Here is a 27,831-nt window from a genome sequence, read left to right on the forward strand (position 1 = left end):
TAAAAATGTTCGAAAGTTAGGTTAATCCTCAGTAGTTTCTTGATCTTTGGGACTGATAAGGTTATTAAAGTGTCTGAGGGACATTCTCAACAAAGGTCATTCTGGTTCTTCCAGAAAGATATTTAATAGTTCTTCTAATCTTGATGCATCATAGCATTCTAAATATGATTTTTTATAGGCAAATGTTTTCCTTCATGTAGTTCATGCTAATGATACAACAAACATATGTTGGATATTTTTGATAAATTAATCTAAAATTTGTACAATTTCCCCTTTTAAATAACTAAATTTGTACAAGGTGCTCTCTCTCGCTCTCTCTCTCATCGAATCTTCATGATAGATTTATATACAAAAAATCTATTTAAGGTTCTGTGTTGTTTTAGACATTGACCTGTGATGACTTTTGGCTGCTTGACAGCAAGAAGTGGAAGATAACTTCAGTGTCCACCTATCCAGCAATGGAGTTCCTCACACGTGATGTAAGTTGCTACACATACATTTTCTTATTCCTTTGCTTTTTGTGACTTTAAAAGGTAGAGGATACTTCATACCATATTGTACCTTCAGAAAACCAGTGCAATGTTGAACAGAACCAACATACTAATTTACAGAATTACTATTATAAGAGACAATTACTATTTCAGGAAATAATGCCATAATCTATATTCTATTTATTGATTTGTGAATTCAAACGAGAGGGCATGCTTGAATGAACACAGTCCAATTTAAAAAGTCTGAGTTTTTGGATCCAATTAATTATTGATTACAGTTAGTCAAAATAAATCAATGCTTCATCATATGACTTGCTGAATCTAACAATAGTGCATAATTTCAAATAAAACAACACTTTGTAAATACTGAAACACCCTAAATAGAGTGCTAGATACAATAGCCAAATGCTACCCAACAGGTTAGTGCTTTTCAGGGGGTTATCCATCAATCAACCTGCATGGGAATCACTAGTATGCATATTAAAAAGTGTTTATTCCTGGGTCCCATGAACAAAATTGAAGACAAAAATTAGTGAAAAAGTATTCCATGGATTGGAATAATCAATATTGTTAAAATATCCATATTACCTAAAGCAATCTACAGGTCCAGTACAATCCCTATCAAAATTCCAATGGCATTTTTCAAAGAAATAGAATACCTAATCCTAAAATTTGTATGGAACCATGAAAAAAAAAACTACCCTGAACAGCAAAAACAATCTAAAGAAAGAACAAAACTGAAGGCAGTGTTCTCCCTGGTTTTAAACTATATCACAAGGTTAAAGTAATTAAAACAGTATGGCATTGGCATAAAAACAGACATAAGTCAATGGAACACAACAGAGATCCCGGAAGTAAATCCATTCATATATGGTCAAATAATTTACAAGTAAGTTACCAAGAATATGCAAAGGAAAAAAGATAGTCTTTTTAAAAATGGTGTTGGGAAAATTGGGCAGCTATATACAAAGGAATGAAACTGGAACACTATCTGACTCCATACTCCAAAATTAGCTCAGAATGGGTTAAAAAATTGAACATAACACCTGAAATCATAAAACTCCTAGAAGAAAACATAGGTGGTAATCTCCTTGACATCGGTCTTGGCAATGATTTTTTTAATCAAAAGCAAAAGCAACAACAAAAAAAATAAGTGGGATTACATCATAATAAAAAGCTTCCGCACAACAGAAGAAACCAACAAAAATGATAAGACAACCTATTGAATGAGAGAAAATATTTGCAATAATCTATCTGAAAAGGGGCTAATATCCAAAATATATAAAGTTATATACACAACTCAATAGCAAAAAAAAAAAAAAAAAAAAAAAAAATCTGACACTTTTCCAAAGATACTATACAGATGGCCAACAGACACATGAAACAATGTTCAATATCATTAATCATTAAGGAAATGCAAATTAAAACTATAATGAGATATCACCTCACACCTGTTTGAATGGCTATCATCACAAAGATTAGAAATAAAAAGTGATGGGGAGGATGTGGAGAAAAGAGAACACTGTGTACTGTTGGTAGGAATGTAAATTGGTTTAGCCACTATGAAAAACATGGAATTTCCTCAAAAAATTAAAAACAAAACTCTCATAAGACCCATCAGCTCCACTTCTGGGTATTTATCTAAAGAAAACAAAAGCACTAACTCACAATGATATATGCACCCTTCTGTTCATTGCAGCATTACTTACAAAAGTCATGATATGGAAACAACCTACATGTCCATTGATCAATGAATGGATAAAAAAATTATGTATAAATACGTATACAATTCTGCCATAAAAAAGAATGAAATTTTGCCATTTTTGACAACATGGGTGGACCTCAAGGACATTAAGCTAGTAAAATAAGTGACACAGAGAAAGACAACTACTATATAATCTCTCTTATATGCATAATCTTTAAAAAAAGCTGATAATACAAAGAACAGATTGGTGATTATTGCCAGAGGTGGGGGCTGGAGGCTGGGAGAAATGTATAAATTTATTTTTATTTTTTTCCCATGGATAATTATACACCTGTTTTTTTATTTATTTTACCAATTCAGGACTTTTACTTTTTCTGGTTTTTATTGTTCAAGTACAGTTGTCTCCACTTTCCTTCCACCACTTTCCCCTGCCCCACCCACCCCCCACCTCACACCCTCAATCCTTCCCCACTTTGGCTTTGTCCATGGGTCTTTATACATGTTCTTTGATGGCCCTTTCCCTTTTTTCTCCCGTTAATTCTCTCCCCCCTCCTCTCGGGTTACGGTCAGTTTGTTCTTTATTTTAATGTCACTAGTTACATTTTGCTTGCTCGTTTCTTTTGTTGGTTAGGTTCCACTTACACGTGAGATCATATGGCATTTGTCTTTCACTGCCTGGCTTATTGCACTCAGCATAATGCTCCCCAGTTCCGTCCATGCTGTTGCGAAGGGTAGGGGCTTCTTCTTTCTTTTGGCTGCATAGTATTCCGTTGTGTAAATGTAACATAGTTTTTTGATCCCCTCATTTTCTGAGGGGTCCTTAGGTTGCTTCCAACACTTGGCTATTGTAAATTGTGCTGCTATGAACACTGGCATGCATAGGTTCTTTTGAATTGCTGTTTTGAGATTCTTAGGGTATAATCCCAGCAGTGGGATTACTGGGTCAAAAGGCAGTTCCATTTTTATTTTTTTTGAGGAAATCTCAAACTGTTTTCCACAGTGGCTGCACCAGTCTGCATTCCCAACAGTGTACATGGGTTCCCTTTTCTCCACAACCTTGCCAGCACCCATTATTTATTTATTTGTTTATGATGACCATTCTGACTGGTGTGAAGTGGTATCTCATTGTGGTTTTAATTTGCATCTCTCTGATGGCTAGTGATGCTGAACATCCTTTCATATGTCTCTGGGCCCTCTGTATGTCCTTCTTTGAGAAGTGTCTGTTCAGGTCCTTTGCCCATTTTTAATTGGATTGTTTGTATTCCTGGAGTGGAGTCATGTGAGTTCTTTACGTATTTTGGAGATTAATCTCTAGTCTGACGTATCATTAGCAAATATATTTTCCCATAGAGTTGGTTCCCTTTCCATTTTGCTGATATATTCTTTAGTCATGGAGAAGCTTCTTATTTTGATGAAGTCCTATTTGTTTATTCTTTCCTTTATGCCCCTCACTCTAGGGGACATATTGGTGAACATATGGCAGTATGGAATATCTGAGATATTTCTGCCTATGTTCTCCTCTAGGACTTTTATGGTGTCGCACCTCATATTTAAGTCTTTTATCCATCTTGAGTTTATTTTTGTGTATGGTGTAAGTTAGTGATCGAGTTTCACTTTTTTGCATGTAGCTGTCCAGCTTTCCCTACATCATTTGTTGGAGAGGTTATTTTTACTCCATTTTATGCTTCTGCCCCCTTTGTCAAATATTAATTGACCACAGAGACATGGGTTTATTTCTGGGCTCTTTACTCTGTTCCATTGATCTATATGTCTGTTCTTATGCCAGTACCAGACTGTTTTGATTACAGTGGCCTTGTAATATAGTTTGATGTCAGGTATTGTGATCCCTCTGACTTTTTCTTTCTCAAAATTGCTGCTGCTATTCGGGGTCATTTATGGTTCCATATAAATTTTTTAAATGTTTGTTCTATATCTATGAAATATGTCATTGGTATTTTAATAGGAATTGTATTGAATCTATAAATTGCTTTGGGTAGTATGGACACTTTGATGATGTTAATTCTTCCAATCCATGAGCACAGTATATGCTTCCATTTATTTGTGTCTTCCTTAATTTCTTTCTTCAGTGTGTAGTTTTCTGAGTACAGGTCTTTTACCTCCTTGGTAAGGTTTATTCCCAGGTACTTTATTTTCCTTGTTGCTATAGAAAATGGGATTTTTTTTCTGATTTCTGATTCTGATATTTCATTGTTGGTATACAAAAATGCCTTGGATTTCAGAATATTAACTTTGTATCTTGCTCTTTTGCTAAATTCACTTATTAGGTTGAGTAGTTTTTTAGGTTGAGTGGTGGAGTTTATGGGGTTTTCTATATACACTGTCATGTCATCTGCTAACAATGACAGTTTTACTTCCTCCTTTCCAATTTGGATGGCTTTTATTTCTTTTTCTAGTCAGATCACTGTGGCTAGGACTTCCAATACTATGTTGAATAGAAGTGGTGAAAGTGGACAACCTTGTCTTGTTCCCGATCTTAGGAAAGCTTTTAGGTTTTGCCCTTTGAGTATGATGTTGGCTGTAGGCTTTTCATATATGGCCTTTATTATGTTGAGGTATGTACCCTTCACTCCCACTTTGCTGAGTGTTTTTATCATAAATGGGTGCCGTACCTTATCAAATGCTTTTTCAGCATCTATTGATATGATCATGATTTTTGTCTTTCCTTTTGTTCATGTGATGTATTATGTTTATTGGTTTGTGAATATTGTACCATCCTTTCATCCCTGAGATTAATCCCACTTGATCATCGTGTATGACCTTTTTAATGTATTGCTGGATGCAGTTTGCCAATATTTTGTTGAGGATTTTAGTGTCCATGTTCATCAGGGATATTGGCCTGTAGCTTTCCTTCTTTGTAGGGTCTTTATCTGGTTTTGGGATTAAGATGATAATGGCCTCTTAAAAAGAGTGTGGGAGTCTTCCCTCTTCTTGGGTTTTTTGGAATAGTCTGAGAAGGACAGGCGTTAGCTATTCCTTAAATGTTTTGTAAAATTCTCCTGTGATACTATCCAGTCCAGAGTTTTTGTGTGCTGGGAGTTTTTTGAATACTGCTTCAATTTCACCAGCTGTCATTGGTCTGTTCAAGCTTTCTGCTTCTTCTTCATTCAGTTTTGGAAGATTATATTTTTCTAGAAATTTGTCTGTTTCATCCAGGTTTTTTAATTTCTTGGCATATAGTAATAACTATTTCATAGTAATTTCTTACAATCCTTTGTATTTCTGTGGTATCACTTGTAATTTCTCCTCTTTTGTTTCTGATTTTATTTATTTGGGTCCTCTCCCAAAATTTTTTTCTTGATGAGTCTGCTTAAAGGCTTGTAGATTTTGTTTATCTTTTCAAAGAACTGGCTCCTGAATTTATTGATCCTTTGAATTGTTCTTTTAGTCTCTATGTCATTCAGTCCTGCTCAGACCTTTATTATTTCCTTCCTTTTACTCGCCCTGGACTTTGTTTGTTGTTGTTTATCCAGGTCTTGTAGATGTAGGGTTAGGTTGTTTATTTGAACTTTTTCTATCTTTTTTAGGTAGACCTGTATTGCTATGAACTTCCCTCTCAGGATGGCCATTGCTGTGTCCTATAGGTTTTGGACTGTTGTGTTCATTTTCATTTGTTTCCAGAAACTTTCTGACTTCTTCCTTGATCTCATTGTTGACCCAATTCATTATTTAATAGCATACTATTCCGTTTCCATGAGTTTGAATGTTTTTGAGGTTTTTTCTTGAGGTTGGTTTCTAGTTTCAAGACCTTGTGGTCTGAGAAAATGTTTGTTATGATTTCAATTTTCTTGAATTTGTTGAGGCTTGTTTTGTGTCCTATCATGTGGTCTATCTTTGAAAATGTTCCATGTGCAACTGAAAAGAATGTGTTTTTTCCTTTTTCAGGATAAAAGATTATATATATATAATCAGTTAAGTCCATTTGATCTAATGTGTTGTTCAGTTCCACAATAACCTTCTTGATATTTTGTTTGGAAGATCTATCCATTGTTGACAGTGGGGTGTTAAAATCCCCTGCTCTAAGTTTTTTGCTGTTTATATTTTTCTTGAAGTCCTCCAACATTTTCCTTATATATTTGGGTGTTCTATGTTGGGTGCATATAGGTTTACAATGTTTATGTCTTCTTGATGGATTCTTCCTTTGAGTATTATGAAGTGTCCTTCTGTGTCTCTTTTTATGGCCTTTGTTTTGAAATCTATTTTGTCTGGTATAAGCACTGCTACTCTGGCTTTTTGCCCTTGTCCTTTTGCTTGGAATATTTTTTTCTCAACCCTTTACTTTCAGTCTGTGTAGGTCTTTAGTATTGAGGTGGGTCTCTTGTAGGCAGCATATGTGCAGGTCATGTTTTCTTATCCATTCAGCTATCCTGTGTCTTTTGACTGGAGCATTTAATCCATTTACACTTAAGGTTATTATTGACAGGTACTTAGTCATTTTTTTTCACTTTGTATCTGTGTTCTTCTCTCTCATTCTTTTTCTTCATCTTCTTTTGTCTGGGAAACCCCTTATTTCAACTTCCATTTTAATTCAGAGCCTTTCTGGGTAGAGGAGTCTTGGTTGCAGGCCTTTGTTTTTCATTATTTGGAATATTTATTGCCATTCCCTCTGGTTTGTAGTACTTCTGTTAAGAATTCAGCTGCTAGCCATATTGGGGCTCCTTTGTATACCTGTTTCTCCCTTGCTGCCTTTAAGATTCTCTCTTTGTCTTTGAAGTTTGCCACTTTAATGATGCTGTGTCTTGGAGTGGGCCTCTTTGGATTCTTATTGATTGGGACCCTCTGTGCTTCCTGACTTGTTTCTCTTCTCAAATTAGGCAAGTTTTCCATCATTACTTTTTCAAACAGAGTTTCTATCCCTTGCTCCTTTTCTTCTGCTTTTGGTATCCCTATTATACAGATATTATTACGCTTCATGTTGTCCTGCACTTCCCTTAATCCCTCTTTGTTCTTTGTTGGTCTTTTTTCATTTGCTTGCTCTTTCTGGGAGCTTTTTTCTATCTTGTCCTCCAGCTCACTGATTCTATCCTCTGCTTCATCTAGCCTGATTTAGATTCCTTCTACTGTGTTCAGAAGTTGTATTCTTCATTTCTTCTTGGCTCTTATTGATAGTTTCTATGTTCTTTTTCATGCTGATGTAGTTTGCAGTAAGTTTCTCATAGTTTCCCTGTAGTTTTTGGTAATTCTCACTAAGCTCCCTATAACCATTGATTTGAACTCAATATATGATAGTTTACTTGCCTCTATTTAAGTTAGCACTCTTTCTGAGGATTCCTCCTTTCATTTTGATTGGGGGTTATTTGTCTTCCCATTATTTGTGAGACTCTTCTTTTTTTGCTTCTGCTTTTTAAGTTGATCTGTTTCAACTCCCTAACTTTGTGGTGTGACCGTCTATGGTAGAAGATCTGTGAGATTCAGTGGTGCAGTCTCCTTGATCTCCTGAAGTTGATGCTCTTGCAATGCCTTTTATGCTGTTTATGTTGGCTCTCTAGAAGTAATTGGGTTTTGATTGTTGTCTGGTCACTTTTTGGTGGGTCTTTCCCTCCAGCTGTTTGACTGAGGGTCATTCTGTCCACCACATCTTGTGTGTTGTTGTGTAGGTGCTGCCAGAACAAAACTGCAAAGCCAGGAAACAAACTCACATCCTCAAATATGACTCCCCCTGCAATCCCACTATGAACAGCAAATAAACCAGTGTTAATAAGGCAGTAAAGAGATTAAGACTATTATTAGGAAAGGAGAGAAATAAGCTACAGTACAGAATCTAGTGAATTAATATGCACAAACTTGATGGACAAGAAATGAATGTTAAAAAGCAATGCAGTGAAGAAAATATCACAAATCATGGAGAAGACCACAGTGGATTTTGTCTCAGTAGCCTCTAGTATTTACCATTGTTTTTTCTTTCTGGATCTGTCTCTAGGATGCCAGATGTTGACCCCTTCTAACCTTAGGCAGTCTGTTTGAGACTTCCAGGGATCTGTCTGTGGCTGTCTTCTTCAGTTGTTAATCTAGTCACTATGCACTTAGCAGTCAGGTTTAAGCACAACAGGGCAGGGCAGAATCTCTCCTGGGGTCAGCGCTATGGTTTCCCCTCAGACTGCTCAGAGGGGTGTGCCTGAGCAGGATGACTGCTGCTGTGTGGGGGATGAGCCAGCGCTGGGATCCCAGGGGCTACTCTCCCCAAAGCCTCTGCTCTCCATCTCTCCTCAGGTGTCTCTAGCCCACTCTGTCCCTGCCTTTGCTAAAGCCCAGGATAAGTGGCTGAAAATGAAAATTTATGTATTGGCCCTTTAAACGGCTCTTTGCATCTCCAGCCGCCCGTCTCTGGCAAAGAGCAATCCTGCTGCTTTTCACAGCTGGCTGTTTTCTGTGTGTTTTTTGGGGCTCCGGTGCTGTAGGATGGGGATCTTTATGGTTTAGACCCCACTTTTCTCAGGAGGATCCAACTGGCTGCTTATATATCCCTCTGGCACTGCTGCCTGTGGATGCCCAGCCCACTTTTTCGAGCCTCCACTGCTGAAGCTGATTCTTCTGTCTGTCCAAGGTTGTAAGGCTTCTCTCTTGCTATTGTTCACTTATTTGTTCCAGACGATTTCTCCACAATTCAGCTGTAATTCCAAATTGGTCCTGGGAGGAGATCAGTGTGACTTCTATTCACTCTTCTGCCATCTTGCCAATCAGGAATATAAATTAATTGAAATCAATCAAAATACCAATCCTGTGAAGTGGGGATTATCATTTTCATTTTACAGTTTAGATAGCTGAGCCAAACAGAATTTAGGTTCTTGCACAAGCTCTCATGACTAATAAGGGGCATTATATGCACAATTTATCCTCAAGTGTTTGCATTCCCAAGCCTGTATCTAACCTGAGTACACACACAGTATATTCCTAGACCTACTAAATAAGAAATTACTGGGGCTTAATCAGGAGTTTGCATTTCACATCAGTTGATATTAACTGATCCCAAGAGGAGAAATTCTCTAGTTGAAGTGTTAACACAGATCATTACTGACCAACAAATGTCATTTCCCTTTATAACCGCCTAAGGCAGTTACAGGGTATTGGTGGTTTTCAAATTGTAAACATAAAAATAATCTTGAGACTGGTTAAAAATGATTTCCTTACTCCAACCTCAGAGATCTTGACTTGGTAGGTTTGGTATGTAATCCAAGAAGTTATATTCCTCAGCAAGCTCTCCAGATAGGTCTGATCATCCAGGTATCATACTTGGAGAAACACTGACTCTGAAAATTTGTGTCCATTTTTAAAGCCAGAATTTAAATTCCACCCCTCCACCCCGGCCACTGTTTTGTAAACTCCTTGATTCTTGTTCATCTATGTTTGACAGCATCCTGTTCATTGAAAGGACTCACATTTTATTTATTAAATTAAAATTAATTACTGTAAGAATACTAAGAGAATCATGAATGGGAGCCTGATTCCTGAAATTGTCTGGTTATCAGCTCTTTTGTATCGGTAGGATGAAAGATAGCAGAGAGCTACTACTAAAAGAAGGCACAAAGTGTCCCCTGGGGTCCTCTGTATCAACTCCCAATGGCAGCTGGAAAATGTCAGAGCAGAGCAGACCCTCATGTTTTGTAATAATGACAAGACCTAAGGACAGACAAAATACTGCCAGTGGATCTTCAATAAGCATTGGCTCTTCTGAAAGTTTCCTTTGCTAATGTTAGATATTAATTAAAGGTAAGAATAAGTAGATTGAATAAAAATGAGTGAAGAAAAATGTAATTTCAAAAATTTCACTGAAGGGCCACCAATGAAGAACTTAATATAATTATTTTAGATTCTAAGAGTTTATTTTTTATTCCTTCTCATATATTTATTTAATGGCCTAAAACTGAGAAGGTAAAGAGTTGAAAAGCTACTTGCCATTTAGGAAAACTGAAGCCAAGGGGCTGTTGTTTTTCCATTTATGATGCCGTGATCTCGGCAGGGGCGGGACGCATTTCTGTGATCACTGACAGATAGCAGCCGGGAGGTGATCCACGCATTTCAAACTGATAACAGAGCTATATATTTGTACATTTTTCTTGGGAACTTTAGTAGTGTTCCCTTGATGTTACATTACGCAGGCAAGTATTTCTCGTAATTTGTTTTTAAACATGAGTGCCTATCTTATTTATGGCAATAATTACTTACAGCCCAGAGGCAGAGAGAAACTTTGCAAACCCTCAGTACGAAAATTTAGTAGAATGAGACAACCAGCAAAAGAAATTATTTTGCAATCAATACACTCCTTGCGTATGACTTCTCCACTTCTGTAGCCAGACACTAAAACTGCATTTTTATTAGAAGGAGGGATTGGTCAAGGGGTGGGGGCAGGACATTTACATTGTGCTTTTGAAACAATGTAGGGGTCCTGTACTTGGACTTCTACAGTCCACATGACCTCACTTTAGAGGTATCGACAGAGAGTTTTGGTCGCTATGTCCTGGGGACCATTGAACGTAATCAAATCTTTTATAATCATGAGCTTCTTTAATCTTTACTCAGTTTACTGAGTCCCTCTCTTTAAATATATTATTTAGTGCCAATAACCCATGAAAATTTGTTTAATACTTTTAAGTTGGTAAAAAAAAAAAAAGGTAAGGTCTCTTAAACTAAAGGGTAATCTTTGTGACACATCTGGTGTCCTAAAGCAAAAGAGAACCTGCAACATTTATCAGAGAAATTTTACAGTGCTGAGTGAAAGCAAACCAATGGATTGTGCAAGTTAGCTCTCAAATAAGAAAGACTTGGACATAATTAAGAAAGAGTATAATCTAAACTAAGAACAATCAAACACAAGTAAGTGCATGTAAATTAAGAAAAAAACACTATGATACCCAATGTAAAGATTCAACAAATTTGCAAAATGTTAGGATTTGGCTAGTTCATTAATAACTCCCACAAGACATAAAGGATTAACCTAGAAGTTTTTACTACTTTAGTATACAACCAATTCTATAGGACTGTAAGGCAGTACGGTGCGGTAGTGTGGTTATCAAACTTTGGCACATAGCAGGGTTGTCTGGAAAGTTGTTTACAAAAGCAAAAAACAAAAACCCAGATGGCCTGACTGTGCAGATCCTGCCTCCACAGTTCTGAGCTGAAGCTCGGGCACCTGTGCTTTGCGCATGCTCTCCAGTGAGACGGATACACACGGAAGGGGAGAACCAGGGGTGTATTGGAAAGATCAGTCAGGCCTTTTGGCGTCAGGAAGGTCAGGGTTTGAATCCTGGTTCTATCATTTATTAGCTGTGTGACTAGGGCAAATTACTCAACTCATGGGGCGCCAGGGCCTTGTTTGCATATTTACCTAAAATGTTAATCACTGCACACTCTCATTTTATGATCTTAGAGAACTAATGATTCAGCAGATGCTCTGCTATTGTTAAAAACAATTCTGCATTTAACAAAATTCTAGTTTACATAAGCACCTATAATAAATGCTAGAAGCGGACACAGTGTTCAGTTCAGTGTCTTGTTAATGCTTTGTTCCTACACCAAAGGACATTTTCCCCTGGGCGGAGATCTTTTGGAGAGGTCAGTACCTGGTTAGCAATGCAGTGGAGAAAGCATGGGCTTTTTAGAGAAGAAAGAAAAAGAATTGAAATTCTACTTTGTCATTTCTTTGGATGGGTGTCAACTTTTTTGGATTAGTTTCTCATCTGCTGAGGTAGCAATAAGACATGCCACAGTTTTTTGAGGATTAAATAGGGTAATGAAAGTCAGATGTCTAGCATAGTGCCTGCCACTTAATAGGTTCCTAATAATAGAAAAACTCCCTTTCTGCTTCCACGACAATACTCCCTTTTCAAAAACTGCTAATCTGACAGCTATGTGTGTATGTGTATTTGTGTGTCGGGTCATCTCAAGGCTTTTGGTTATAGCATGTGATCCAGATACCTCTGAAAACCATCGAATGTATTCCAATGTCATGTTGAATCTGTGGCTTCGTGATTTTTTAATGAAATCAGTAGAGGCCATTTGAAGCTTTAAAAAAAGACTTGATGTGATTGGAAACAATTTAAAAGAACAAAGTTGGATATGTGAAATCATGCTAATGATTGAATTAACTAGTGAATGGTATTTTAAAGGAAAATAAGAAATTGAGAAAATAAATTGCTTCTGTTTCTGTGATCTTTAGTATATCCCCACGACTAAGGCAATTTCTTTAATTTTTTTTTCTTGAAAGAAAGGAAATAGCCCATAGGGGTGAGGTTTAACATGCTTCAGCTAATCTGTGCTGAGTAACTGTCAAACTGAAAACTGGTTACACTCTTTTAAAAGTGTGTATTTGTTAGTCATGGGAAATTTAAATTTCTGGCAAGGTTATATTCCCTCTGGTTGTCTCAAGTTTATAGAAGCCTCTTGCTTTTTGTGGGATAATTAGTTTCTGAGGAAAAATAAAAAATAATAATGGAACAAAACTGGCTTCAGGGATTTATAATATAAACTTCTGTTTCCAGTTGCCTTTGCCTTATATAGAGATTTAACAGAATCATTAAGGACAAGCAGCTTTTACACAGGGCAGCCTGGACCAAACATAAAAATGGTTCCCATCCCCTACTTATCAAATAGTCTTCACAAATCAACAAGGAACTCTGCATAAAATGAAATAACATTTCAGTTGGGCGTTTCTTAATACTCAAAAATCAGACTGATAGTCTTTCCTTTGCAGATGTTATTTGGGTCAGAGTTAATTTTTTGAGTTCAAAGTTATTCATTTAATTTATTTGTTTTTAGTTCAAAGTTAATTTGTTTAAATGCATTATTTTTCCTCTCAGGGATTAATTTATCCAATATTTTCTACGGCCTACCAACTGGTGATAGTCTTGCAAAAGAATTCAATGAAATATTTCATTAAATTTTATTATCTTCTATTGTCTTAAACATAATCAGTGCTGTGGGCTGAGGGCCCAGTGTGTGGCCCTGCATGATTCAGTTTGAAAAGCTCCCCAGGGCATTTCAAAGTTGGTTTATCTCAGGGCCAGCTGAGGGCTTGTTGAATAATCCACATTTTTCCAGAGAAGTTGACTTGAAATATCCAGTGCAACCTGCCAAACTCTGCCTTTGTTTATAAATCTACTTTCTGGTTATACCATACAGCATAGGTGCTTCCTGGAAACCTTGAATCTGGTCTTCTCAGAGGATACATTCTAAACCCAGCATAATCTCTCTGCAACCCTTCCATTATCTCATTACTATAGCTTAAGAGGAAAAGCCCAACCATTTTTGGTATTCTGTGAATGAGACATTTTTTGAGGTTCTGACCTCACACTCACTCTTAATTAACTACTTCACTCTTAATGTAATTTCAACTCTTTGGGGTTTATTTTTCAGATATAGATTTTTGTCTTCTTGATGTTTTCTTAAAGAGTTATTCAGAGTAGATTATGGCCAGTTTAAGATCCTAAATAGACATACATGGAACATGACTGTCTAGTTGTTTTTTTGTGAAAACAAAATAAAACCACACCAAACAAAAAGCATCACACCTTTAAGGCACTAGAGAACCTCAAAATACTCTCAATACTTCTTTGAATTTCACAGCTGCAGGGTTCACTGGCCACTACTTATCTGTTACAGTGGGGAACATCCATGCCTTGTGAAGCAAAGCTATGTTCAAGATAACGTAACAGATACAATATCAATTTCTCTATCTGAAACTGTTTTGGTTAAGATGGAAATCTGGTTCGCTCATAATTAAATGGGCACATTTTTAAAATAAGCTCTTTTATTTATTTATTTTTAGACAAGGGGGAAGGGCAGGAGAAAGAAAGGGAGAGAAACATCAACGTGTGGTTGCCTCTCGCGTGCGCCCTACCAGGGACCTGGCCCACAACCCAGGCATGTGCCCTGACGGAGAAGCGAACCGGTGACCCTTTGGTTAGCAGGCTGACACTCATTCCACTGAGCCACATCAGCCAGGGCATATGGGAGAACTTTTTATAAGTAATAGTAAGCAGCCAGTTTGGGAACCCTGGGCACCCACACACTGAAAAGCCTGAGGTTGTGGTGAGCATGGGCGCATTGCAACACATGAGACTTGGCTTATTTTCCTTAGAAGCTTTTCAGATTTGGGGAAAGAAAGAAAAATATTTTTTAAAAGACAATGTTGAGCACTTGGAATTATACTCCTAAGAAAATGAGTCAAACTATTTAATTTTGATAAACAGCCTCAAAACTAAAAATGAACTGAATTAATGTCCAATGACATCATTTGGGAAAGTTTTTATTGTGTTCCCTGCCTTTATTTATTTACTATTTTAAAAAGTGTTTTTTCCCCCTTCACTATAAAAGTGAAACGTGTTCATTGTCATTATATTTGCAAAACTTTGGGAAAAGATTATTTCTTTTATTTTTTTCACTTTGAAAAGAGTGCTTTTTCCCTCTCACCATAAAGTAAACATGCTCACTATCATGGTAATAGGAACACCCGGAAGCTCTGCCCTGACTGGTGTGGCGCCCTGGGCTGAGTGTTGTGTGCAAACCGGAGGGCTGCCAGGTGAAATCCTGGTCCAGGCCTGTGTCTGAGCTGCAGGTTGCTCCTGGTCAGGGCATGTAAGGAAGACAACCAGTTGATGTTTCTCTCTCAAATCGATGTTTCTCTCCCCCTCTTTCTCCCTCCCCTAAAGGGGAGCCTCTCTCTAAAATCAATAAATAAACTTAAAAAAAAATTTGGAAGTGCCAAAAAATAAAATTAATCTAAGATCCCATCAGCATTTAGGGCCATCAGTTGATATACCAAATATGGTTTTGTCTGACTTTTTTTTTTTGCATTGAATATATCACGAGCATTTTCTCATGTCACTTAATATTTTATAAAGTATAAGTTTCAGTGCCTGCATAATACTTCATCATATGCATGTATTATTGTTTATTTAATTATTGCTCTAATGCGGACTGTTCAGATTGGTTCCAGTTCTTTTTGCTACTATAAATAATACTACAACAAATATATGTGTATAGTATTTGTGTGTATCTCTGGTTGTTTTCTTACAGTAACACCTTAGTTATCTTTAAGAGAAAGTCCTCAAAAATCTTTCAACAATTCAGATACCTTTCCCACCATTGATATATTCCTTCAGGTGCTCTGAAAATACTTAAGAAACTTGGTCATCTGTGATGAAATGGATCCTGTATTCTGACTCTTGAGCCCTCGTTTCATGTGACCAGTGGATTAAAAATACCCTTCTTTCCAAGGCTTCTCCCTCTTAATTGTCTCTCTCCGAAAGCAGGAGAGCAGAAAGTGACAAGTGGTAGCTATCCATGAATCAGACGCGTAAGTTTTGATGGAACGGATGTTCTCTTGACCATATTTCCTGAAGACATAGTGGGTGTCAAAGGTACACTGGTAACACTTTTATTTATTATGTTTTAAAGAAAAATATCCAAGCCTCACATTCCTGGTATTCTTAATCTACAGTCAAGAACATTAGATTACTTAAACTGGGCTGGAAATCCATAAGCTGGCTACGAAACTGAAGAGCTGTGCCCACCATGTGATGCAAGCCAGTTAGGGACACATAAGTGAGCAAGGAGGTCTGATGAGACATCTGAGACTTTCTTCTAGACTTCAGTTTTACACCACATCAGGCTTTGGGTCTTATTCTTATGAACTGTTAGTTACGATGCAGGCCATACAGGGGTAGGAATGAGCATGCTGGCCCTGGGGCCAGCCTGCGGGCGTCTACAGTCCGACTCCCATTTATTAGCTGGGTGACCTGTGTTAAGTTAACACTTCAGATCTCAATTTTGCTATCTACAATATGAGGTTATTAATTGCTCTTACTTTACAGGGTTGCTGCAAAAATCAATGAGGTAAGGCATGAAAAACCCTTTGAATTAGTGTCTGCCATGTACTGCGTAGCCAGTAGTCAGCTACAATTGTCCACTACTGAGCCACTGCAGAAGAGAGGCTTTCCTGATGCTCTTGATGTTTGTACCCACATCTCATCCTGATGTCTGCAAACAAATGTGACCATGTGGTTTACTGGGAGTCTATAATGTGTGGTGCTCTCAGATACACATTAGATGTTAGTATTCCTACACATTGGAAAGAAGATACTATAAAAAAATACCTTATTTAAATTTTCCTTTTTGCCAACTCTAAGTGACCCTTTATGTTCCAAAATGGACTATGAACCAGATACATGCATTTTTTTTCATTTAATTTTAAGGCAATCCTGAAAAGTTGCCACCATTATTTCTATCTTAATTATTGCAAACTGGAGCTTAAGAAGTAAAGTGATAACAAACTGATAAGCCAGAATTTGTGCCAACTTGTGTTTGAGACCAAAGCCTATATATACTGCCTTCAAATTTATAAATTAAACCATGAGAAGACACACATAATATTTTTTTGGAGGAATGAGAGGGTTTGATACCCAAATGCTCATTTGCACGTATAATATTAACTTTTAGCGTTTTTTCTTTAGAACAACTTAGGGGTTAACATAAATATAATGGGATAATAGAAATATCAAGTTACCACAGATAAAGTATACAACAAGCAATAAGTATAAGGTATATAACCTTGTGGAGTTTAAATAAGTGCTACTGCATGGCTGCTTAGTAACCATAATTGTTTGTTATGATATGATATGATATAATTTAGTATAATATAATATAAAAATATTAAAAAAGTAGGTAAAAACTACCTTAAATTTGGAAGAAAATCAGGGAAGAGTTCAGATGAAAGTATGATAGTGAGGCAGGATAGTAAGAAGCTAGGAAAATTTCTGGGCAAGTGGATTGTGGAAGCTGAGATAAGAAAATAAAACCAGGCCAAACAGTTTGAACAACTTACAGCCAGCTAGTGATCACAAGACCTTATCTCCCCTAACCAAGGACACGTGAGAGCAAATGGATTATGCCTCTCCTCCCTAACCAAAGAATATATTGTTTACACCACCAGTCTGGAAAATAGATAACAGAGACCCAGTTAATGTCATTTGTGCCAGCTAAATCTAGGAACAGATAAAGTTAGGGGAGCAAATAACAAAAATCTCATTAAAAGCCAGACAGACCCAAGATAAAAGTAAAACAGTATAGCAGACCAAAGATCAATCCCACCCCCTCCCCTAAGATTCTCACCTGCAGAAGACAAAAAGCCCTCAGAACAAAGACATGGCGCAAGCTTGCTCTAAAGCACACCCCCGCCCCTTCCCAGGCCTGAACTTTTTACTTTCTCCTAATCTCTAAGAGTCCCCCTGATACTTGCAGCGAGGGAAGCAGCAGGCAGCAGCCGCTTGCCCTAGGCTTACCACCTGATCCTGTCTCCAAGGCACCTTGTTCTCTGACTTCCCAGTGAGCTAATAGCAGCTCTGCCTTAGCTCACTTATTTCTTTTAATATTTCTAGGGAGCCAAAGCAGGGCACTGCCTAGGCTCTCTCCTGTTACATCTTCTACCCTAAGTCCTTCCTTTGTTCTTAATAAGACAGTGGTCTTAATAAAAAATACTCTCAAAATCACCTGGACTCATGTTGTGAAATCTTTCCTACACAAAGTCAAGAACCCACATGCTACAGGCTGGCCTGAGGCAGACACCCCTCCTGGCTGGTCCCTGTCTGGTAACAATAGGTTTCAAGCCTGGAGAGTCCACTTGGGAGTTTTAGCATTTTGATTCTTACTCAGTAATTTCCAGAACATAGATTATCTGCTCACTTGCTCTGAAGAGAGCCGAAGCACTCTTTTCTCTCTTATGGGAAAACATGACAGATTCCCAGCAGTTGATTGCTACCTTGTTTTGTCTCCTCTGCTCCATCTGCCCACATATCCCGGCCCTCACTCGCAGTCTGAGGCTGTAAGGGAGCACTGTAGCGAGTTGCCCTGCCCTACATCTCTTCCCATAAGCCATACCTTACTATTTAAGATCTGGACAACCCTCTGCTGCAGGGTCTGGCCAGCTTTGGGCCTCATAAGGATGTAAATGACTTTCAGGTCGGGGCTGGTGCGAAATAGCTTCTCCATCAACACTTTTCCCAGGAAGCCTGTGGCCCCAGTAATGAGAATGGACTTGCCACTATAGAAAGCTGCAATCGTGGACATGATTCTTCTCTTTGTCTTTGATGGCTCCAGAAAGAGGTCCCTGAAAAGGACGAGAAGTAACAAAAGATTACATTCTTAGAAATTCTCAGATCTAGTCACTTAAAATGTTTTTGGTGTGTGCGGAATTTTGAGTGCGGAAAAACGTTAGAGAGAGAACATCATGGCTTATCGGCAACACTGTACACTGAGTCAATACTTACTTAGCCCACTGCACATGCCTCACTTTATGCTGGGAACTGTGGGCAAGAAATGAGTAAAACATGGCTCTTGCTCTCAAGGGATTTCTCACTGTCTAATGCAAGAGACAGATACTTTAAGGAATTGTTACATATAACATGGCAAGTGGTAAAACAAAGGGGACACAGTGGAGCGTGCACAGTAGGACCTGGAAATTTCAGGAAGGTGACACCTGAGGTGAAACTTGAAGACAGAGAAGGGCTGTGATGAGGATGCTCTGAGCCAGACGAAGACAGAGAAAGAACAAAAGTCCAAGGTGTGGGGTGTGTGCTGCATGGTTGAAATAAAAAGAATTCAGGACTATAAGGATGTAAGTGATAAGGCTAGGTGTGGCCCCATAACTTGTTAAACCAAAGCTTAGAACAGTAATCGAATTTTAAAAATTTATGATGTAATTAGTAATCCAGTTGAAGTTTTAGAGACATTACTGGAGCAAATAACTTTTGGTTTCACTTGAGCTAACCCGCCCTGGCCTACCCAACTATTTCTGAGTTAATACGGTGTTCTTTTGCTTGAGTTCAAAATGGGTCAAGTGCCATCCTTTCCTTCATGTGCTGCTTGTAGGCTTGAAACAGTGCAATCGAGGAAGGGCAGAGAACAGACCAGCAGCTGGCTGAGCCCCGAAATAGCACTGGGTACAGTCTCGTGCAAAGTCCCCGGAAGACCCCGTTTCCAGGAGCATGGGGCAGGGGGTGGTGGGAAGCCGGGGCAGCACTCGGCTGCTGTGACTCCTGACAGAAAGTCACCCGTGCTAGAGAAATGTTTTGTCTTTAAGCGCCAGGCTACAGGTCGGCGATTGGAAGCAGCAGCTGCGAGCCTCCAACGAAGGCAGTGCCGGCTTTGTGGGAGCAGACTTCCTTTCTGTCCTCTGACTTTTCCAACGACAGCAAGTCCTCGGCCAAATGTTTGGTTGGGGTTTGTGTGGATCTTGCACAGCACAACTTCAAGGACTGGCCCTGCCGTCAGGGTTTATAAAGAAGAAATAAACAACGAGTCCAAGAGTCAACACGCTGACCCTTCAACTCCAGTCAAGGTCACTCTGCCAGGAATTCTCCTTAAGCACAATGACTTTTCATAGTTAGGATGCATATAATTTATAGTCATAACATATACTTTGAGGAACTTGAGGCTATGTTCTTGGGAATGGTAGTAAACAGGCTGTATGCAGCTTAGATTCTTTTCTGTTCTGGAGCATTTTTTTTTCTCCTTAAGATCACCAGTTTCCCCATGTTCACTAATAAAAATAATAGTTTTTTTATTCTCCTTTGGATAGTAAAATGAAGCGGTTCTCATTGCTAGAGAACAGATGTTAAAATACTGAATCATAATAGTCGTGCCAAGTTACAGGTTTTTTTTCAGGTTACAGCATATGGGAACTTGAATGTTTCTTTGGGTAAGTCTTCTGGAAAATGAAAAATTAACATTCAAACATTTAAGGGAGACAAGTTTACTCAAATTTCTTGGTAGTCCTTTAGAGAAAAGCATTTTTAAAAAAATGAGGTGCTCTGCCTTTGAGAAATCTAACTCTTGACCAAGATTTCTTGGTCCTGGAGCTATAACCTTTTGGACAGACACATTTTTGTTGTGGGGCTGCTCCGTGCAATATAGGGTGTTCAGGCCTCTCCTCACTGAGCGGTTACAACATCCCTCTTTTCTCCAGCCTGGTGTAACAACCCAAAATGTCTCTAGACTTCGCTCAAACTGTTCTGGGGAAAAAAATGTCCCCCACCCAGAACCATTATTCTAGGACTTTTTAAAATTCTCATATTATCATATTTAGCACATTCTACTAACAAGTCAAGATTCAAGGATGAAACTTCTGTTTGTGAAGTGTAAATATGACCCATTGCCATATCCTATTTTTTTCTATTAAATCATTCATAAGGATTTCCCACTACTTGTTAAACTAAATTTCTTTCCATCTCTGCACCATAAATTAGAATACTAACCTCACCTTTTATTTAGATTGAGTCTCTCAATTTTATGAATCTAAACCTGTTAAGGGAAAATTTAAGAAAGAATGGCAATTGAACCAGCATGAGATCAGCTGATAAAAAAACATTTAGTAATGGTTGCTGTATATTAATAATTTTATGGATAATCAAGTTAATCTCATCTGTAAGTAATTCTGTTGCCTTTTTTTGAAGATACCAAGTATGCTGTGTGTTAAGCAGCATCTCATGTAGACAAATGGAGTTTTGTTGGCAATGTGCCCAGTAATATGGGCTGGTTTATTGTAAAAAAATCAATGCTGCTTTTTTAAAACTCAGTAAATGGAAGTCGTTCATCTTCATCAAAATTAAGCACTGTAATTCTTTCAATAAGTATGTTGAATTAAGGAATTAAGTATAAGGAAATATACTTACAAAATAACATTTCATTTCAAAAAGGAGAACACAAACTTGTAAAACATCATGTTCATAACAAATCCCTGTGACAAAGACCGGAGGGCTGTGAAATAAATGAGAACAGTTGTATAATAGTGGGAGGGGATTAAAGGTAAAAAGTTGTGCTTCATGGCAGTAATTTCTTCCTGTGATTTTAAAAGGTAATTTAATAAATACATACCTAAAAAAGAAGGTCTTGGAAAGTAATAGCAGCTAGTGCTGTGGGCACTAGAAATATAAAGAAATTTGCTAAGCTTCCTCAGTGTAAGGTGTATTTAAATTACTTTAAGAGGTGTGACTCAGCTGACATTATGCACTGTTTTGGACTAAACTGTGTCCCCTTCAAATTCATACACTGAAGTCCTAGACCCTAATGTGAAGGTATCTGAAGATAAGGCCTTTGGGAAGTGATTCCGGTTAAATGAGGCCATAAGGGGGAGGCCTAATCTGACAGGACTAGTGTCTGATAAGAAGAAACACCAGAGAACAGCCTCTCCTTAAGCAAAGCACCAAGAGAAGGCCATGCGAGGACTCGGCGAGAAGGCAGTTGTCTACGAGCCAAGATAACTCTCACCAGAAACCGAGTTTTCTGGTACCTTGATCACGGACTTCTAGCCTCCAGCACTGTGAGAGACGAACGGCTGATGTTTAAGCCACAGGCTGTGGCATTTTGTTATGACAACTTGAGCAGACTAATACATGCACAAACACACTGGAAAAGAGATACGCACATTTGGGAGTAAAATAATTCTTGACAATAATGTATATTAACATTCTCAATTCTGATGTCAATCTTTATAATGAAGCAAAAGAATCTGTTCCATACATTTGCCCCATGTATATGCCACATCTTTGCGTCACAGAGGTATGATATTGGTTTTTGATTTTCACAGGTTTGTGAAATTATGGACAGGTCTTTTATGATAAAATACAGAAACCTCATGAATCCAAGCCTGAAACCCCTGTATATATGTCACATATATACATATATGTGAAGGACTTCATGAAAGAAAAGTTTTCATCAGAGAGATCTTTTCTTTTTATTACTTTGGTTTCCTGTGTATATCCTAAATTATACAATGCAGCAATGAGCTTAGGTTTCTTTTACTGTGGGCTTCTTGTATAAAGTTTCTCTGAGAGAACTTTCAAGTTCTTGGTGGGGGAATATGAACAGCCAGGGGCCCTGTGGGCAGCTGTTGGGCACAGGTCTCACTAATTGGATTAGCAGTGCTCCATCGTCAAGTAAAACCAATTTGGAAAGAGTCCCAGCTGGGGAGAGAGAGTTCAGGCTGGCTTTAAGGACACAAAATTTAGCAATTACCTCAACACATTCTTCTAAGTTTGCTTCTCCTTAGTTTATTATTAAGACCTAAAAAGAAATTGTCCTAATTTAACAGAAATGAAAAAGGAAAAAGATACGACCTAAATCCATCATTTTATAATAATTGATAAAATAGGTACATTATGTCCCTATTGTGTGCTATATACCATATTAGGTGTGGATAATTAATATATAAACATTTTTGCTAAATGGTGAAGCATTTAAAAATGCATGGCATTATTATTATGGTTTATAGGTAAGTCAAACATCAGTCAGCAAGGAGAGAGTCTAAAATATCAAGAGGGTCAAAATCAAGTGCAAATCATAATGGTCCCTATTTTCTCTTGGTGAATTATAGATTGATCAGGTTCTCATAAAAGCACGGTTGGTCAACACAATGACAAAAGAAACCCTACTGCTTAGAGTTAAAGACTTTATTTTGGAGATGACATGACATAGCTCTCTGAGACAGAGAGAGAGAGAGAGAGAGAGAGAGAGAGAGAGAGAGAGAGAGAATTGGCTTATGGGATTGTAGAGGCTTGGTAAATCCAAAATCTCCAGAATGTGTCTGTTCCAGTAAGAACAAAACACTGACCCTTCCCTGATGGAAGTGGTCCACTGTAATCAGTCTGCCACTGGGTAGCAGGTTGGTCACCCGGAGGAATGGTGCCAGGTCAGGGACACAGTGCTGATCTCTGCTGGGCCCTCAGCAGTGGTGGCAGACAAGTTGGCCTTGATGGGCAAAAGTTCACATTCCCAGGCCTATGCATAATGCCCATCATGCCTTGATGGCCACTTTGTCCATGAGCCCATTGGGTGATGACAGGGTGGGGCTGGGGAAGGAGCTGGCTGGAATCTACAGAATAGATCACACTATCTACTTGATTATTAAAGTCTGCCTTTCCTGAGGTCACTCTTTGGGGAGCATTTATATGGGACACAATTATCTTCTCGTTTTTGTTCCTTTCACACGTATCCTTCCCAGACTTCCTTGTCATCCATTTTCCAATAATGTTCCTTCTTTCAAAATCCCTGACCACCCAGCCAAACCACTGGCCACAGGCCACAAATCAGTATATAACCCACATCTGACCAGGTGCACTGCTTGAAATTATGCTCACTGGGACGATTTTCCTTTACCATTGTCCTTCAAGAATGTTCCAGAAAGGGGCTGTAGTGCTGCAGGGGTCCACTTTGGGTGCCTACATATCAGGCAAAAACCATCTGTAAACAAGGCCTAAGAATTCTCTTCTTTTGGCAACTGATTGTAGGGAATTCCCTATGAGGTTATAGGCAGAGCCTGGAGGAGAGACGGTAGTATAAGAAACATGAGGGCCACTTCCTCAAGTAACTTTCTTGTGTCTTCAGGGCCTTCTCAGATATGTGCAACTGCTCCTTGATGGAGTGCTTCTGAGCATGCTCAGCTTTATGGCTTGGAGAGTCAGATAACAGCCACTTCGTGATGGGCTGCTCAGGTTTCATGGTAACTTGGTGGCTCATGGTTAGGTGTTCAGTCTCTGCTAAGGCCAAGTGGCTGGCCTAACGCTGTTTCTTAAAGGGAGACTAGTTATCCACACAGAATGGCAGGCTTTGCTTTAAAATTCTAAGTGCTATGATCCACCAACAGAAGCCTGCTGAAGGCCCCAAGCAGCATCCCTATTTGCTACCAACACTTCAAGTACTATTACGTCTGCTGGATCACATGGTCCAAGTGACAGAGTAGCTTGCATAGCATCTTGGACCTGTTGCAGAGTCTTCTCCTGCTCTGGGCCCTTTCAAAACAAGCAGCTGTTTGGGTTACTCACTAAGTAGGCTAGAGTAACACACCCAAGTGAGGAAAATGTTGGCTCCAAATCCAAAAAGGTTCTCCAGGATTTGTGCCTTTGTTGCTGTTGTCATTGTTGTAGGAAAGGCCAAATGCAAATGCAATGACTTGGCCTTTACCTTAGGGAAGATATCTTGACATGCCCCACACCAATGTACCCATAAAATTTCACTGAGATTAAAGGCCCCTGAATTTTTGTTGGATTTATTTACAACTCTCTGATATGTGAATGTCTTACCAATTGGTCTAGAGTGGTTGCTACTCTTGATCAGCATCATACCTTTGGCACTGTAAAGGCCTCCCCAGGGAGGAGGCATTTCTTTTGGTTTAGTGGTGTGCTAGGCAGGGGCAGTGCTTGTGGTTTCCAGTGACCTTTCTCACCATGACAGCCCTCACTGCACAGGTCAGGGAACCAGTGCAAAGGGCCCACCAGCTACTGAATGTATCTAGTCCAATCACGCTTTCCAGATGGGAAAAAATAACCACATGGTAGGTTTGAAGACTCACTGGACCCATATCAAGAAGGACCTGAGATAAAGCTCTACTGGTCACCTGCCCTCCATAAGCCCCTATTCTGAAGGGTGGGCTGCAGTGACATTTTGGGTTTCCTGGAACCAGTGTCAGTTCAGAGCCAGGGTCCCATAGTTCCCCAAAGCCTCATTAGTTCCCTTCCCCCACTGCACAGTTACCCTAGTAAAAGGCTGAAGATCCCTCTGGGAAGGGCTGGGAGAAGATATTCACAGTATAAGTTTTTAGCAATGTACTGGGGACCCTCCTCAAGGGAACCTAGCCTCTCCTGCATTCAAGAGGTACTGGGTCTGTAAACTGGCTCAACTGGGAATTGGTTCAGAAGTCATGAATGTTTTTATGATGCAAGTTAGACTTTTGTTCAGTTGACCTGGAACTCTTCTGCTTATACAGGTCAAGTAATAACTTACTAGGCTTCCCATCTATTTCACTTACAAGAACACCAGGATCTACCAGTCAAGGCCATAGGTCTCCACAACTCAGAATATTCTGATGGCTGCTTTGACTCTTCTGTCTCTTATGGTAACCACGATCACCTGGACTTAGGCAACTGAAGGTCACCAGCTGGCCCTTGTCGCCCCAGGATCACCGTGACATTTACATTTGCCAATAATGACAGCAGTTTCCACTGTAAGTTCTGGGCTGCAGCGCAGAGTGACCACAGAGCTCTTCAAGGAAACTGGGAGCACCCCTCTCAGATTTACTTCTGTGGTCCAGTGAAGCTGGCACATAAAACTGACCAGCACAATTATTACATTTTTCCCTAACACAATCCCCACATGCAGGGCTTCTCTCACACTTATTTGTTATCATTATTTTTTTTGTAAGGAAGAGAATCCTTGCTTGATGGCTTGGTAGCTGAACATGAAATACTTATTGATAGGAAGAAAGTTTCATTTATGTATTTGATTTGGAGGATTTCGTATGTCTGTTTTTCAACCAAAGTATTAAATACTGAAATAATTTCACCTTATCTAAATTCTGCTCTCTCTAGACTGCTTAAGTAAGAAACAAAGTGTATGTGGCACAATGTAGGCACCGTGAGAAGAACACTGGTCTGAGGATTATTAAGTCTAGATGTGCAATTTGCCCCGCTGCCAATATAATCTCAATCTCCAATCTTAGTTCTCAGACTCGATTTTCTCTTTCTGTTAAATAATATCTTACCTATTTCACAGAATGGTTTTAGTAATCAAGTAAAGTAATGGACGAGGAAGGTTATTACTCCAAGTATCATGTGACAAGAACAAAATGATGTCTCTCTTTTTCTAGATGGTACATGTTAGACTATTAACGCTACTTTGAGCCTGACTCCAAATACTTTGTGCTTACTTCTTAATAAATATTGAAGACACATCTTGTCACCCGAATTAGGTAATAAAACACTTGACACAAGTGGTGCATTTTATACTGTGTTATTCCTCACATGCTAACTACCACAGTACAATGCAATAAAAAGTGGCTCAATAAATAGTGTTGAGGTGAATACATCAGGACTGAAGGACTGATTCATTTACTCAAAGAATAAAAAACCAGGGGACAATTCACGAACCCTCATGGGCTTATGAGTCATTTGGAAAACTTGTTAAAATAGCTCTTTACTATTCCCCATTCTCTGAAATTTTGATTTACAGGCTGATGCATTTTAATGGGCACGCCAACTGATTCAGATCTAAGTGGTAAGAGAAATGCTCGTGTGGGGATGTTTACTGAGCATATTCTGATTCCAGATCATATTTTGTACCTTAGCTTCTATCTTTAATATAAGCCCGTATTGCCCCTAAGATTTGGAAAGCAATAAAACAATCTTTATTACTTAATGATTCTCATTTATAATAATAGTAGAATGTGGATAACATAGTTGTGAAATTGCAGAGAATGGCTTCGATCCTCCCAGAGCCCAAGTCTATGCTCCAGTGACCTCCGGCTTGCACTGAGGTCATTCTGACCAAGAGACCTTCTACATAGTTACTACGAGCATCAGAAGTCACAGGTGTCGTCCACAAAAATACATGTTTTGGAAAAAGTGGAATGGAGACAAATCTTTTCAAATAAATATCTAAATCTTTTAAAAGTTATTTTATTTTCTGTGTCCCTGCTCCCCAAAACTAAAAGTCAAAACAAATGGCTACTTAAAGGGTTTTTTAAAAATGCAGTGTAAATTTATGCACAGATAGTAGAAGAACATGGCAACGATTAATAAATATATTTTATTGCCCTGGCATGACAGGGTTATGTATCAAAGTGTCCTAGTTTTTTTTGGAACAATCATTTTCTTTGCCACTTACATGATTACATGATAAAAGACTTACTCAGACTCGTTCAATAGCAAAGCTTAGAAATAAAAGTCGAAGATTTCTGTTTCCCAGTCCATACAACTGTATCTCAACCTTTTATTCAACCAAAGAAATTATGCAGAAAAAATTAGTTGGAATGTGTAGAGATCTTTAACAACAAGGCCTGATTGAAAGATTGACTTAACATCATCAACTCAGTCCACCAAAAAGACCATCAATTCACAGGATAATACTGAAAAATTGCTACAAAACCATTGCACAAATTATTGCTTGTATTATAATGTTTATATCTAAAAACATATAATTCTTTTGCAGATATGTGAGTTACCAGAACTTATTACTGTCAATAATTAGATGCAATGTTTATAATTATACCCAGCCAAGGATAAAGCACCATGTTAGTCACTTCATGAAGTGAGATTCTAGGAGCTTGGTCAATAGCCTAATACCAATACATTATTCTTGAACCATGTAGGAAATTATATTTTTTAAAAGGTTAATGTAGAGGTTAGTTAATTATACCTAAATCCATATAATAGGGTAAATTGTAAATTCTGATTTCCTAATAGAAGGTACTGATCATAACCTGTGCCAATTAATTGACAGTGTCTCAGGAAACATTTGAATAAATGTAAATAGAGCTGACTCTTGTAGAACATGGTCTTGAACTGCTGAGGTCTGTCTAGATAAGGCAGGTGTGGATTTGAATTTTAGCTCTGTTATTTACCAGCTATGATCTGAGGCAAGGGACTTAGCCTTCACCAGATGGCTTCTTCATATGGAAAATGGGAACAATATCATTGGGAATATTTAATTAAAAAAAAATGCCAGACAGACCTGGCACATTTTATAGTTGGGTCAATGAAGCTGAAAGGGAAGAGATGGGGTAGTTGAAATGTTGTAAAGACATTTTGTATTTTTCTTACTGTGTTCTCTCTTATACATTTGTTTACGTGAGCTTTC

The 27,831-nt window shown here is 38.4% G+C and overlaps 1 protein-coding gene across 1 annotated transcript in view; it reads right to left on the reverse strand.

Annotated features, from left to right (window-relative positions):
* FAR2 (fatty acyl-CoA reductase 2) overlaps nucleotides 1-27,831 on the reverse strand; it is a 119,365-nt gene that overhangs the window by 31,565 nt on the left and 59,969 nt on the right. Inside the window, exon 2 of the mRNA XM_054591291.1 lies at nucleotides 18,085-18,313. Coding sequence (XP_054447266.1) covers nucleotides 18,085-18,273 — 189 coding nt within the window. The 5' untranslated portion in view covers nucleotides 18,274-18,313. The remainder of the gene's footprint in view (nucleotides 1-18,084; nucleotides 18,314-27,831) is intronic.

The sequence above is a fragment of the Pteronotus mesoamericanus genome, unplaced genomic scaffold (assembly GCF_021234165.1).
Source record: "Pteronotus mesoamericanus isolate MK-2021 breed Mesoamerican mustached bat unplaced genomic scaffold, CSHL_Meso_final scaffold_21, whole genome shotgun sequence".
NCBI lineage: Eukaryota > Metazoa > Chordata > Mammalia > Chiroptera > Mormoopidae > Pteronotus > Pteronotus mesoamericanus.